Source organism: Nuphar pumila, chromosome 15 (assembly GCF_984573655.1).
Source record: "Nuphar pumila chromosome 15, dmNupPumi1.hap1.1, whole genome shotgun sequence".
Taxonomy (NCBI): Eukaryota; Viridiplantae; Streptophyta; class Magnoliopsida; order Nymphaeales; family Nymphaeaceae; genus Nuphar; species Nuphar pumila.
The window spans coordinates 75,949,968-75,966,053 of NC_143263.1; the positions used below are offsets into that span (position 1 = coordinate 75,949,968).

The 16,086-nt window shown below is 36.1% G+C and overlaps 1 protein-coding gene across 1 annotated transcript; it reads left to right on the forward strand.

Annotated features, from left to right (window-relative positions):
- Positions 1–9,083: 9,083 nt before the first annotated feature.
- Positions 9,084–10,935, forward strand: LOC149815647 (acyl-acyl carrier protein thioesterase ATL3, chloroplastic-like). The gene is made up of 5 exons (XM_089990163.1): positions 9,084–9,309; positions 9,399–9,499; positions 9,959–10,068; positions 10,542–10,637; positions 10,734–10,935. Exons 1-5 carry the CDS (start codon positions 9,089–9,091, stop codon positions 10,830–10,832), a joined length of 627 nt encoding a protein of 208 aa, XP_089846289.1. The 5' UTR covers positions 9,084–9,088; the 3' UTR covers positions 10,833–10,935.
- The last annotated feature ends 5,151 nt before the right edge of the window (positions 10,936–16,086 follow it).

Below are 16,086 nucleotides of genomic sequence, written 5' to 3' on the forward strand. Positions count from 1 at the left end.
AGAATTTCTGCAAAATTCACATTTTTGATAAAATTTGGGTTATCATTTCATGAATGTTTGCCACACGTTTTGACCTGAAATTTTTTATACTGATTTCATCAGCGTGGCTACTATGTCTCAGCCAAATTTTAGAATTTTTCATGCTAATTTGGTCAAGTAATTAAATTGATTTCGAAAACTAGTTCTGTAGAAATTCTTGTTTTGATTCTTTGTTGTCATGGGGCACTTCCATGAATTGAAAAATCATTTTTTTATGGATTTCAGATGAATTTTTAAACTTTGTAAATTGGGTTTCATCCCTGAGTCTGATTAGAATGTCTCTATAAAAATTCAGAGTAATCTGACTCCATTTACTTTTTCAAAACTCCGATTTCCTAAAGTCTGCCCCAGTATTTCCTGCTCGGATAGTAGTTAGGGCAATTTAGCAAATTTGTATTAGAATTAGGGTTTAATTTTAGGTTCTGTTATTTTGTAAAAATTTAGTAAATTAGTTTGGATTCACTTAGTTAATTATTTAATTTCATGATCTACTTGCTTTGTAGTTTGGTTAATAGTTCATTGATTAGTGTATAGTAGTTATAGTTTTAGTAGTGTTAGCTTTAATTTATTTATATTTTAATAATTGCATTTTTATTATTTTTGTTAGTTGGATAATTAGTTTATTTATTTTATTAACATGTTCTTTAGTTGATTTAAATATTGTTTAGTGTTAAATAAATTAGGCACTAACATTATTAGTTAAGTTGCATAGTTTATGTTATTTTTGCAGGTTCAAATTCATAAGGAGGAGGTTAGATAGTGAAGTTGGATGCAGTGGCTTCTTCAACAAACATCAGAGTCCCAGAACATAGTTTAGATTTTAGTACTTATTATTTTGTGAACTTGTAATCAGTGCATTTCTTTTATTTTTTAAAATATTAATAAAGTGAATAATTCAAGCGAATTATGCATTGCCTCATTTCATTCCTAGAGTTCGACCTGTTCTTACCACTAGTGTAAACTGGTTTATTTTTATTATTTGGTGTATAGTTTACACGCGAGTTTTATTGAAAATTTGTTTTAAAAATTGCTTTCATAAAAGCTACACCACAATCATGCCTCAATTTAAAGTGGGAGGAGAGTGGGGGGTTACATACATGGCATTCATGTACGTGAACCCTTCACATGCCATATTGAATGCGAACTCTTCACATTAATGTAACCCACTCCCCACTAATGCCTTTATTAGTGCCTTGTGTCAAACAGGGTCACTTAAGGTTAGACCTAGTCCAAAATATCCAACATTCTCATGTGAAGGCTGAGCTAGCAGGATTTTTTTTTTAAATCTATATACCCATTTTCATGAAAGATCTAAACAAAAGTGAGAAGAAGAAAAGGAAAGTAAACACACTCTATTTACTTGGTTCGAAAGGAGGGGTAATGCTTTTCTTATTATACAATCATTAGCTCTTTACAATTGTAAAGACTATTTCCCCCATATCCTAGTGAGATCACTCAGCTACAATACAACAATTGGTAGTTTTCATCCTCACCGAGATTCCTTCCCTTGTAGTTTGATTTACTGAGAATGGAGAGTTGCAGACTTATCCTTTGATACTTCATACTTATCCTTCAACTCTTCTAGAATACTGGTACCATTTGATCCTCCATTTGTTGGTATTTGGATCAATTTGAAGTCCGGACTAGTATCACTAGTACTTTCCCATAATCCAAGTTTGGGCCTTGAATTCTGAAGCATGAATTTATTTATTTTTAAGAGTTTAAAATGCTTTTTTGGAAGAGTGAAAAGGATTTAGTTACTGGCTTGGTAAACACATCTGCTACTTTTAATTGTAAGGGGATGAACCATGTAACTAGTTGTTGTTGAGCCACATTCTCACAAACAAAGTGATAATCGATCTCAAATGAAAAACAATATTAACTGTCATGTTAAGAACAAATGAATTATCATAAAAAATAGTTGGACCTTGGGAATATCAATGCCAAGATCCTCAATAATGAAGTTAAGCTATGCGATTTCTGCTGCCATTGATGAGAAAAAATGATACTCAGCATCAAATCTTGAAAAAAAAAAAATTGGTTGTTTATTGGCACTCAAAGAAAGTGGTGAATATCTCATAAGTCCTTCATAGTGAATTTGAAATTTAATTTGGAAATAAACTGAATGAAAAATGTGTAATTACTTCCCATAATTATAGTGTCATCAACATAGAGAAGCAATAGTATACAACCTAGATTCTTTTGGCAAATTTAAAACAAAAAACTGCATCACTGCAATAAAATCCCATGGCTAATAAGAAAATGTTGAACCTATCAAACCATGCTCGAGACAACTGCTTAAGTCTTTATAAAGCCCTTTTTAAATTATAACTATAATTATGCCTTTGAGAATCTTGGAATCCAAGCTATGTTACCATTAATACAGGTTCAATTAAAAAACCACATGAGAAAGTATTTTTCTTAACCAATTGTCAAAATTTTCACCTATGAGCCAATGCTACAAGAAATTACCTTTCTATTGGCGCACCAGTAACGAATTATATTTACTGCCCTAAAATATGTTCATGCCAGTAACGAAGTAGGTTATACTGTCATGACTATATTTCACGTCAGTGAAGTAAAAAACTTTATGTTATGGTTATGGTGGTTGTGTGATGATGGGAGAAGATGTCTTAATAAAGTTAACTCTTGGTCGTTGGATGTATTCTTTAGCAACTATGCAAGCTTTTAATCTATCAAGAGATCCATTTTCTTAGGAACATGTTTCCAAGGGTTTTTGTTTCGTCTCCCATAGCTTGACACCACCTGAGGTGGTTTAAAGCCAAAAAATTATGTGGGATTTGTTTTCACATTCCCATGTTTGGACCGAGTGATTATATTGTAGGAATTCAAATATACAGTGTTCCTAATAATAATATCACCTTGAATTACATTTTTATGGTGTTGTTAATTGATGTCACAATTTTGCTGATTTCCAGCAAGATTTTGTCCATATAATTGGCCCACGATTTCACATATATCTGATCAGTGAGACTGCCTGGTAGGATTCAACTGCCTGTTAATCGACACATAAATATCTCATAAAAATATCTTGTAGGCCCTATATAAATATCTTATAAAAATATCAAGTGGGCTCTACAGGGATATGGATGCCTTTATATTACTTTGGTCTATAGTGACAAACATTTTTATCGACAATTTCTCATTTTTCAAAAACTCTCAAGAAATTGAAAACATTCCATAAATCTCACATTCTTTTTTGGCAAAATCTCGACAATAAAAAAATAAATTAAAAAATATAAAATTATTTTTTATAGGAAAATATTAATAAAAATTATTTAAAAATAAAAATACATGATTTTTTTGTGATAAATAGTCATTTAAAACATAAATATTGCATTTAAATCAGTATTTATGTTTTTTCATAAATCTCTTGATATTTTGAAAATCTCATGAGAAATTGCCGTTTTAAACTTTCAGGCAATTTCTCGCGATATTATCGCGAGATTTTCATAAATTTCATGATATTTGTCACTATGCTTTGGTCTTAAGTTTGGATCTTGGATCAGATCAACTAACTAGATCAAACCCAGTCTACACATAAATCCAAGATCCATTTAATTTCTTATAAACAAGAGGAGAACCCCCTTAGAAAATTGTGCTCCTCTCTCTCTCTATTTTTTCTCTGGCTTTTCTTTCCTCTCTTCTCTCTTGGTTCCAGCTTAGACCAAGCCCACTTGAAGTGAGTTTGGACCTGCCTAGCTTAACTCAAGCCCACCTGGGTCAAGTCCACTTGACCTACTAGGTTAGTCTTTCTTTCTCTTTATTTGTTTTGGTCTTAGCCTAGGTTAAGCCCACTAGACCTAGACTGAGTTGAGGTGAGCTTGGACTGACTTGACATACAATAAACCTAGTTAGGTTAAGACCCCTTTACCCTGATTTGTTGACCTCCTCTACCTTTTCCTTGACTAGGTATAACACATCTCATCTAGCCTAGACCACTTAAGGTAAGTTCGATCAGAGTCGAACCTAAACTAGGTCCAATCCGTTTTTGACCTAAACCTGATTGTTTCACAGTGACAAGTTCTACAAAAGATGTTCTTGGTTGTGACTATACCGAACGTATGGAAGTGTTGGCCACAACCTATGAGGGTGACAAATGTTGCGTTGAGCCACCTCTGCCAAATTTTTGTAGGTTTGCACGTAATTTTCTCTCTTTCAAGTTATTTATTGAAATAATTATCGTGTACGGTAGGATTTTTCTTCGCGTACACCTTTGAAAAAAAATATCTGGTCCTAGTCCTCGGTTTATGCCCTTTAGGGAACTGCAAGTTTGCTTCGGTGTTCATACACATACCCTTGCTACTATTGCTTGATATTTATGGTGAACTATGTGTCATAGGGTCTTAGTCCTTTTGGTGTTTGATTTTAAGTAAGGTAACTTTTGACTTTTCTCTCTTGTTTTTATTTTTTGGTAAGTTTTATTTTAACCTTATTTTAAAGTTTATTTTTGTTTTTATCATTTTAAACTTTAAACTTGGATGTCACATAAGATGGGATGGCCCACCTATGGACTCCTACTATTTTATAAGTTTTAGTTAATTTTTGAAATCCATTCTATGAAATTCAAATTAAATTCACTTTAAATTCAATTGAAATATTTCATGAACTTATAAATTCCCATGAAATGCTACTAAATGAAATTTAGTTAAATCAATACCTAATTAAATTCTACTATTAAATTTTGAATTCTTCACATAATTAAATTACTTATTCCAATTATTCTTTTAAGGTTTAATTCAAATTTCTCAGAATTTATTTCTGAAAAATTTGAGCTCTATAGGGTCAGTGAGACCTAGGGCGTGTAGGGGTTACTTTCTCATATTGGAAATTTTGTTAAATCCTATGAACCCTATAACACAGTGTCAAACTAAATTATTATTATGAAATGTCTTTTCTAAAAATATCATTTTCTCAATAATGCATTTCGAAAATGATTCCTACCCGAGTCGGTAGGACCTGTGGTTGTATTGACTATTTGATTTCGTACATCAGGTTTCAAACTTGAAGTAATATTCGATTAAGTCTTAATTTAGATTTGAATCAAACTCACATCTAGTTATAATGTTCGAGCCATATTTATTCAATCCGAATTCAAATTCAAATCCAAATCCGATCCAAATTCGAATTTTTTAATCAAAATTCGAATTGATAAAACTACATAAATTGAAATCAAAATTTAATAAGACTTCAGCTTAATTTTGAATAATATTTTAGCCTCGGTTTTACAATTATTTTCCCAATTTTGAATTGGATATGAAGAAAACCATGATCATAATAATTTCGTATCTGACTCAGATTTAGACATATCCTATGCAGATTGATTCCAATATAATATGGGTTGAAACTCTGACATATTAAATGATCACTTCAAACAAAAACACAAATTAACTAGAACAAAAAGCTATACACAAATGGGGCAGAACTAGAGCGTTTGTTGGCCTAAATCTTCATGCACTTTTGGATGGTGGTAAGCCAAATGTGTAACATATTAGTACCAAAACTTGCAGTGAAATGCCTATTGTAATTAGAAAAAGTTGGGTGTATTTTGATTATTGCCAAAATTTTAGGCATGTTTTAAGATATTTTTTAAGAAAAAAAATATTATTGTTAGTTATCAAATATTACTAAATTATCTCTCTCTCTCTCTCTCTCTCTCTTTTCCATTTATAACATGAAGAAACCTCTTCCGGCAAGAAGACTTGGTCATGCTGGCTCTACCTTTCATACCTCGTGCAGACGACATTAACCTTCGAGGATAGGATCATAGGCCTATGTTGGGTGTCAGCTTGTGCAGGGGAGAATTTTTTTTTTTTGTTTTTGAAAGGAAAGCTGGGGTTAATGCTAAGTTAGAATTATGGAGACAGACATTGGAAGCAAGAGGTTTTAAGTTGAGTAAGAGTAAGACAGAATACACAGAATGTCGATTTAGTAAGCAACGAAATAGAGATGGGAGTGTAGTGAAGCTTGGTGAGAAAGAAATACCGGTGGATGGTTCTTTCAAATATTTGGGATCTATCATTCAAAAGTATGGAGAAATTGATGGAGATGTAAATCATAGGATAAAGGTTGGGTGGATGAAATGGAAGAGTGCAACTGGAGTGTTGTGCGATCGTAGAATGCCATTGCGGTTGAAGGAAAAGTTTTATAGGATGACTATTAGGCCCGCTTTACTATATGGCACAGAATGTTGGGCTGCCAAGAGACATCATATTCAAAAAATGAGTGTAGCTGAGATGCGTATGGTGAGATGGATGTGTGAAAATACAATAAAAGATAAGATTCGGAACGAGGAGATACGTAAGAAGGTAGGTGTTGAACCCATTAAAAATAAGATGAGAGAGAATCGTTTACGGCGGTTTGGACATATTCGACGAAGGCCTAATGATGCTCCAGTTAGAAGGATGGAGAAATAGGAAAATATATTAGTTAAAAGAGGTCGGGGTAGGCCTAGGAAGACATGGATGGAGGTGATAGGAAAGGATATGAAGGCTTTGAACCTCACTGAGGACATGGCATTGGATAGAAATGAATGGAGGAGAAGGATTCATGTGGAAGACCCATAATGATTTTCTTTGTTGGTTCATATCGCCGACCCCAATTGTTTTGGGATGAAGGCGTAGTTGTTGTTGTTGAAAGGCAAGCTGGGGTTAGGCAAACCAATACCAGATTTCATTAAGAATCAATAATCGTGATGAGGGACCAATATGGAGAATGATCTTTCCACGATTTTTGGATTCCCTCTTTTCTATTCTAGATAAATTACGAGCCATTTGATTTCATCTGTAGTTAGATTTTTGTACATCAAATCTTTGCCAACTAGACAAAAGATTCCGCATACCTAGAGGAATGTCAAGACCCTGGCTTCTTCCCATAGTGACAAAAGATTAAAACGGCAAAATATCGGTAGTAAAGAACACAAGAGATTTTGAATTTTTTCATAAATCTTGCATTTAAAAATAAAAGTCTGGGGTGTTTTCATGATAAATATGTGTTAAAAAACGTAAATATCGCGATATTTGTCACGGTTTGAAAATCTCAAGAGAAATTATTGTTTTAAACTTTCAGGCAATTTCTCGTGACATTATTACGAGATTTTTATAAATCTCACGATATTTGTCACAGAGCTTCTTCCTTCTAGAAATTTAAAATTTTTAATCCCTAGGGCCAGCCAGCTGCCCATCTCTACTTTAGCAGCTGGATCTATTAATGTGAGAATGTCTGACCATCCGCTCCATTCTTCCGATTTACCTAGGACTTGAAGAATCTGTGCCTTCCTTTTTTATCTGATTGAGATTCTTCCTTTGTTGCTCAAACACTTGTTGGTTCAGTAGTTTCCATATTATCTATTATAATCACCTGGAATGTTCTTTCCCAGCCTTGTGTCTCACCACTTTATCTTTGAATTTCTTTTTGAAGTAAGACCGGATGTTACTTGACATGTTTCCTACCGGTCTCCATCTAAATCAGAACAAAGATGTTGATATCACACAATTAGCTTGGAAACTGAAAGCCTTTACTTTGGAGTCTTTCTTGGGTGTGCAAACAATCTCCAATTGCCCATCTCGATGGATGTGATAGCAGATGGAGGGTGGGCCTTATTAACCCATCTGCATCGAAATATGGGTTTTTCTTCACCATGACTTCCCAGGCTGACCTTACTGATGAGAATTCTCACTTTGGGAGCCATTCCAAACACACTGCAATGCAATTCAAGGGGACCATTTTTGACTTTGCACCATCCGCTTAATTTGATTTGGGAATCCGGAGATAGTTCTCTCTACCATCTGCACCAAATTAGGGTAATTGTTTTGGAATACCAAAAATGAAAGCTTTTATCAGAAAGGTTCCCAACACACACAAGGATACCCACTGACAGCTCCTACCAACCCCGCGGAGCGCCCGTTGGTCCATATTGACAAACTTAACACATGTTAGCAATCATTCAAGCACCTATAATTTTTTTTACATAATTCTTTGCCTTTAGTTTGTCTGTTTGTGTTTTCTTTTTTTGCATGGTGGTGGCAATTGCGCATCATGCACTAGGGATTCTTGCACTATCATTATTGTATAGTAAACTAATGAGACCAAGAGTGTTTAATATGGTTTCAATAGGTAAAATTTTCAAGTTTTAGACCTTGTTTTAAAGGAATATCGTTCATAAGAGTCACGCCAAACTTGACTTCCAACGGAACGTACGTTGGTCAAAGGTGAACGACACCATCCAGATTTGGTAATCTTCTTATGAAAGAAGCATTTTATTCAAAATCTCTACATATTTTCTATCGTCAACGTTTTCCCGAGAACCAGGTTTGTGACTGTGCAAGTAAGCTGGAATTTCTCGTGGCTTTATTGGTCTACTGGTCAGGTTACATCTCATGAACCTTGCAAGTAGGGGTGTCAACGGGTCGGGTTTACCCAGACCTGACTCGAACCAAACCTTATAGGGTAGTCCGGGTATTGTGATAAATAATAAGACCTGAATAAAACCTGGGTCTGGATCCCCAGTAATACGTGGACCCGGGTATAGTTTATGAAATTATATACCAGCCCAACCCGAGTTTCAATTAAGACCTGCAAATTTTTAATGTAAAAATTATAAAAAATATGGTTTTACTGGGTATGGTTTGGGTCTGCCTCACGTAGTTCATATCAGGTTCGAGTATGGTTTTTCTTATAGTTGACCTAATTAGACTCGGGTCCAGACTCAATACCATACCCAAAATTCCTGGTTTAAATCTGGTTTCACCTGGGTCCCCGACCGGTTGACACCCCCAATTGCAAGGACCATAATTATGAGTACTTGGAAAAAGACATGCAGAAAATCGCATTGAGATCCAAACTTGGATTTGAATTTAACACACAAAATCCACGTGCTAGTTAGTTAGATACTTGTTTAGTCAACAGAAATTGGAAAAGGCAAAATCGTACATGCAGAGAAGGAGGCTGCCTGGAAGGGAAGGCCCGTGAATAAGGTTATATAAATTGATGCAATTAGACACAAAGGAACCCAACTTGGTGATAGAAGATGGAAGCCATAACCAAGTTCAGCTATGGTGCTTTCCGCCCCTTCTACCCTTCCATTACCACAAAGCCTGCAGGCTCAAACTCAACCACTCTGCTTAGGGTTCCATCAACAACCAAGTTGCCATCTCAAAGACTTCTTAGTCTGACACCTCCTCGCAGCTTACTCCTTAACAAGGATCCTTGCACCCTCCTCCAAAACCAAGATGTGCAAAATGGATCATGGTACTTCCCTCTCACTACAACTATAACCCATTGCCAGGCCTAATAACAGGAGGATCAAAGAGTACTAATTTGGGATTTGACTTCTTCAGTGTGCAGGGCTGTCACGATGTTGAACTTCAAGTTCGTGATTATGAATTGGACCAATATGGAGTTGTTAATAATGCCATATATTCCCATTACCTCGAACATGGTGAGGCTGCAATGGTTTTGTTTTTGTTTCTAGTTTGGTTTTAACCATTTTTGAGCTACAGTACTGATGGATTCACCAAAATGTAACCCTGTATTTGGCTTCAGAAAAATGAGATTCAAAAGAAGAATATAACCCAATCATCATGATTAGATTTTATTGAGACGGCATTCATAGGTTTACATGTGTCTACACACAAGCATCATGATTTTGATTTTCAAGCGCACCACTGGCAATATTCTTCTTTAACATACTGTTTATCATTTTTTACCAGCTCTAATTATTTCATATTGCTTATGGAAATAAGAATTGGAGAATTAGTTCTTATTGGCAGGCATATGATTGCCTGCCAATTGTGAAACATGCATGTGTATCAAGATTGATTTCTCTAAATTTTTGTTTTTCTTTGATGGTTGAATGCGCACACTAGTTAAAGTGCACTACATTCCCTATGTGTTTTAGGTTATACAGATGTGTTTGTCAGAGTTGGTATCGATATCGATGGATTGAAGTCTGAAGGCCATGCAGCTGCAACACACAAGCTGTCTCTCAAGTTTATCACTCCTTTACAGGTAAGTAGTTAGCCATTCAATTACTGTAGAAAGTAGACAGAGTTGCTCACCAAACAATTCAGCCCTATCGGCTGGTGCTAGGTAGCGGCTGCACCGAGGCGTGGTCCAGTGTTCTGGACGAACACTTATAAAGTGCTTCGCCCTTTTAAGAGAGAGAGGGGGGCAGAACACTCTGCTTCCCGCCTATCCCCATAATGAAAAGGGGCACACACTTGTAAAGTGTTCTCCTGGATCACACCACAGTTACTGTAGCATCTTTGGTGATTATCCATTTTATCATACGGAATTTTAGCGGGATTTGGACCACTACTATTTCAGTATTTCCACTCAATGAAATAAGTAGGGGTTAATATCATTTTTGTTTATTTTGTATGATGAACAATATATTACAAGTTTCAATTTGTATAAGCTAGATAGATAGAGGGTTTCTTCCATGATGCTAAGAAGTTTGCACTTTGTAATTGTGGATGCAGCGTGGAGATAGGTTTGTCCTGAGACTGAAAATTTCAAAAGTTTCTACCACACGTTTGTTTTTCGATTTCTTCATTTTCAAGCTTCCAAATCAAGAGGTAACTGTCACAATTGACTGTAAGAAGAAATCATGTCAATTCGATAAAAGAAAATGGAAAAAACTGCAGCTGACTTTCTGCTTGTTAAATTCTCAGCTAGTCTTGGAAGGAAGTTCAATAATTGCTTGGATTGACAGAAACAACCATCCTGCACGTATTCCATCAGAAGTAAAATTGAAGTTGCAGACTATTTGATGCTACTATTGTACACATTGCCACCCATGGATACATGTTTCTGCTAGAGGTCATCGATACAACATCCACAAAAGCAAAATTCCCTACAAAGAAAGGAGAAAAATGCTAGTGTTTTCTACCTCAAGAAGGCTGCCAAATGGTGTCTTTATGTAGTCATTCTAGTTCAAATAGATAGAAGAAATGGTGAAAGCTTTTATTGCTGTTGCAACTCTGTCATTAAATTGTCATACTATTATCAATCATCAATAAATTAATTCTTGTGCACTCATTTCCATTCCATACTATTCCTAGCGTAGTTCAAAATAAATAGGGTCGGTTTGTTTCATGTAATTTTCAGAGAAAATTGCTGAGCTGGCATCTCTTTTCCTTTCTTTCCTATTATTAGTAAAACCAACATCCAATTATAAGGCGTGCAGACACAATTTGGTCCTACCAGTATTCTTGTTCCAATCCTTTCATACCTCCCTGCCTATGAAAGCATTCTCATGTGAAGGCTAAGCTAACAGGATTTTTTTTTGAAATTTGTACCCATTTTCATGAAAGGTCTAAACGGAAGTGAGAAGAAGAAGAAAATTTAAGTAAACACACTCTATTTACGTGATTCAGCAGAAGAGATAATGCTTTTCTTATTTTAGCGTCCTTGGCTCTTTACAATTGTATAGACTATTTCTCACATATCATGGTGAGATCACTCACTTACAATACAACAACTGGTGGTTTTTTTCATCCTCATCGAGTTTCCTTCCTTTGTAGTTTGATTTGCTGAGATTGTAGAGTTGCATACTTACCCTTTGATACTCCATACTTATCCTTCAAGCCTTCTAGAATATCGATACCATTTTATCCTTTATTTGATGGCGGACTCGTCACGGAAGCCAATCCACGATCTGAGACACAAATGGATCTCCACGCATGGAATCTAAGTTTAGTAGTTGAGTCCGAATAGGACTCAAATAATCTATATTTCAAAGTCTGAGCACTCTGTTTCGACAGAGGTGGCTAACACATGAAAGTTGTGCGACGCACACACCTTTCCAACAGATCCAAAAATGCCAGATTCAGATCTGTGTAGGCAGAGTTATAACAGATTCTATGGAGCGCATGGACAGAACACCCAAAATATGCAGGTGACTAGTCTCACTACTTGGAGAGAGATTTTGATCCCTTTGCCGATGGAGTTTGGAAAAACTCCAAATAGGTAAGTTATGCCAAATCTTATTATCTCTCCAACAAATCCGAGTTTGTAATTTTTAGAGTAAGATGTTGAAACTTATACCTAGATCATGATATTGTATTTTCTTTTCTATGCTAAATGAGCCGATGAACAAGGTATCAAACATGCAAAAAAAGTAATCAACTTTTTGACACAGTAAACAATGGAATGAGAAAAAATCAAAACATGAGGATTCTCAATCTAAATATTATTTTTTCAGATCGTGCTTCAGTTCAATAAACAAAGCAGGGATGACAAAGATGCACTGCAAATAGAAGATGCTATCAAGAATATAACAGACAGTCTAGATCTAAAATATCTTTCGATTAACAGAGATTGACGAATATTTTAGAGTAACATCTAACTTGATTCAGGTAACATCATAAACATGAAAGTTCAAGCTCTAGGTGTCGATTTTCTAACAAGTTATAATTTGCAAATTTTCGTTCAGTAAACAAAAAGATATGATGAAAACATGGAATAGTAGCAGTGATGTGATGCACAGGATAAAACTCTGGTCTTATGCAATTGACTGAAACTTGTCAGGGATTTTAGCATCCTAACAATGATGCTTCAAGAAAAATAGTAATAAGAAAACTTGAAAAGGAGGATATTAGCTTTCCAACAAGCTAATGATCACTCGATTTGCACCAGTATCTAAGGAGATACAGTCAAAATACCGGGACAATGTCTGACAATCCTGAATGCATAAATGACTTTCCTCAGTAGAAAATGAGTTTTATCAAAACCCAAACATACATCAACAAAATGAGTTGCTGAACTATAAAACCCGTGAAATTTATGAAATTCTAAATGAATAAAAGGGATCAGTTATGTGAAATAGTAAGATTTTAAGTTAGATAGTACAAATTTTATGACTTGTGGTTTCTAGAACGAAACCGAGAACAAACTCTCACAAGTGGTGTTGGATCCGGATCTTGGCGAGATCCGATGATCCGACCCGGTTTACGAGTCCAAGTAAGGAAACCCGATGGTTTCGAGATAATAGCGTGAGATCCGAAGCACATTTAAAGTAAGCAAGTGCAAGTTTAAAACCAACGGGTGAAAAATCCACTTGAAATGGAAGAAATCCATCAACAAGGAAAAACGTCCCGATATGACATAAAAAGAATATCTTCGCAAAAGTAAACAAAAAGTAGTGAAGTGGAGTTATGGTAGGACACATAGGGTTGTAGGGTCACCACCCAAGTTCAAAACCCCCTGTGCACAAATTATTTTTTTTCAAGAAAGTGATGATTTCTACCTTGGTGAAAAGGGTAAAAACGTGGGCTCAAATTAAACCCTACCTTTTTGGTCTTTCTTCACAAAAAACGTGAGCAACTCCTCTCACCTTACCAAAAATTGAGGGGAATCCCATGCATCAGGGGATGAGGGGTACCACAATAAGGAAAAAAGAGAGTGAAAGTTGAAAAAAATGACACATGGAGTAAAGGGCAAAATCGGAAGAGATGCTATCCCAACAAAATTCGTGGGATTTGGAGGAGATTTTTTAGGGTTGAGTTTTGAAACTCCACCTAAGAAAGAGTAGACAAATCAAGAAGTTTTTCTTTTAGAAATCGTGAAACACGACTTTCTATATCTCTCCTTCTCTCTCTCTCTCTCTCTCTCCCTCTCTTGGGTGATCAAACATCCATAGTTGGTGGTGGAGTTTTCTATTGCTGCACGACTGGACTTCCATTGGCAAACGTAGTGTGTTACTCCAACGAAGGAAGAAGTGTTGCTTCATTCGCTTGACACTCCAACAAGAGGTAAGGAGCATTGTTATTTGTATGTAAGTGCTTGATGCCTTGTTGCATATCTATGTTGCAATAACATAGAGGTTACGTGACAAGCACCACCTATATGTAGGTATGTTTGGGGCCTTGAGACCCAGGGGGCATGAGTTGAAACACCTACTCGCCAATAGGTCAAGATGTAGTGGTTCAGCCAATGGTTCTCACCCTTGGCCAACGTTGGGGCACTGTGGTGTTCTTTGTAAGGGCATTTTATTCCTATGTGTGTGCCTGGTAATATGTAGTACTCATATCAAAACCTACAGTTTGAATCTGTGTAGGAAAATGCATATATTTTTGGTGTGGGTGTTAGCCATGACGGATTCAAGATCGAAACAAAAAAATAAAGTAGGCAAATGGCGTGGAACCTTAAGTATCTTGGATTATTATTCATGAAATTATTGTTTGGTTGTATTTTCTTGTTCAATACACCTTTCCTGCTTTGTAGATTGAATGGTTTTAATCAAGTCTGAAGTTATGTATACGTGATTGCTATTTCACATCATGGTAAAATAAAGATATATCATTCCTATTGGGTAATTCGATTGGATTCGATGTTTTGAGTGTGGAATGCACTCATATTTATAGTTGAAAGATTCCATATATTGAGGATGAAAGGGGTGGCAAAACAGTCCATTTAGAATGATAAAAAAGTTTGAAAAATAAAAAGAAACGCCCTTTTAAAAGTTACAGAAAAATGACAAAATTAGTCGACTGAGACAATAGTTAGTCGACTGATAATATGTTCAGTCGACTGATAAAAACCTTCAGTCGACTGCTGCAGAAATTTCCAGAAAACAGAAGGGGGACCTTGTGCAAGGTACCGTACTTGTTTCGGGTCAAGCTGCCCTTGTCTTATTTGACTGTGGAGCTTCTTATTCCTTCATTTCATTATATTTTGCAAAACAACTTAGAATCCCCACAGAATCATTAAATCAAGAACTAGTAGTGTATAACCCTATAGGATTCAATGAAGTTTATGTGAACTATATGCCAGAAGTAGAAGTTATTTTAGGAGAACACAACTTACCTGCCAACCTAATCATACTTGATATGACCGAATACGATGTCATACTGGGTATGGATTGGCTCTTTGAGCACTATGCTAGAGTCCTCTGTAGAGAAGGAAAAGTAATTCTGTCTCGACCGGATATGCCGAAAGTGGAATTCCGATTAGCAAAGCCTGGAATCAAGAAAAGGGTTATTTCGACCCTCATGGCCCAAAAGTATCTACGTCGGGGAGATATGGCTTTCCTGGTTAGTATGATCGAAAGTGAAACAAAACTAACTCTGCTTGAGGATTTGGAAATCGTCCGCGATTTTGCCGATGTATTTCCAGAAGAACTTCCTGGACTTCCTCCCCAGCGGGAAGTCGAGTTCGGGATCGAACTAATGCCAGATACAAAGCCAATATCAAGAGCACCTTATCGGATGGCACCAGCAGAGTTAGAAGAACTGAAGAAGCAGTTGCAAGAACTGATGGAGCGTGGTTTTGTAAGACCGAGTACGTCTCCATGGGGAGCACCGGTCCTGTTCGTGAAAAAGAAGGACGGGTCTATGAGACTATGCATAGACTATAGAATGCTGAACCAAGCAACTGTGAAGAACAAATATCCTCTACCTCGTATCGAGGACCTATTTGATCAATTGAAAAGAGCAAAAGTCTTTTCTAAGATTGATTTGAGGTCAGGTTATCACCAGTTGAGAATAAAAGATGAAGATATCCCAAAGTCAGCATTTCGAACCAGATATGGGCATTTTGAGTTTGTGGTAATGCCATTTGGACTCACTAATGCCCCAGCGGCATTCATGGACCTGATGAATCGGGTATTCAGGCCATACTTAGACTCCTTTGTCATCATCTTCATTGATGACATACTGATATACTCGAAAAATGTGGAGGAACACAAAGAACATCTGAAAATCATTTTAGAAACCCTCCGAACACATCAGTTATACGCAAAGTTCTCGAAATGCGAATTCTGGCTTGAAGAAGTCATGTTCCTTGGACATGTGATCTCGAAAGATAGAGTTTCAGTAGATCCTGCCAAAGTTGAAGCTGTGATGAAATGGTCACAACCAAAGAATGTCAGCGAAATCCGAAGCTTCCTAGGATTAGCTGGCTACTATAGGCGATTCATCCAAGACTTCTCCCGAATTGCTATGCCAATGACAAAGCTTCTACGAAAAGGGGTAAAGTTTGAATAGAATGATAAAAGTGAAGAAAGTTTTCAAACCCTTAAAGCTA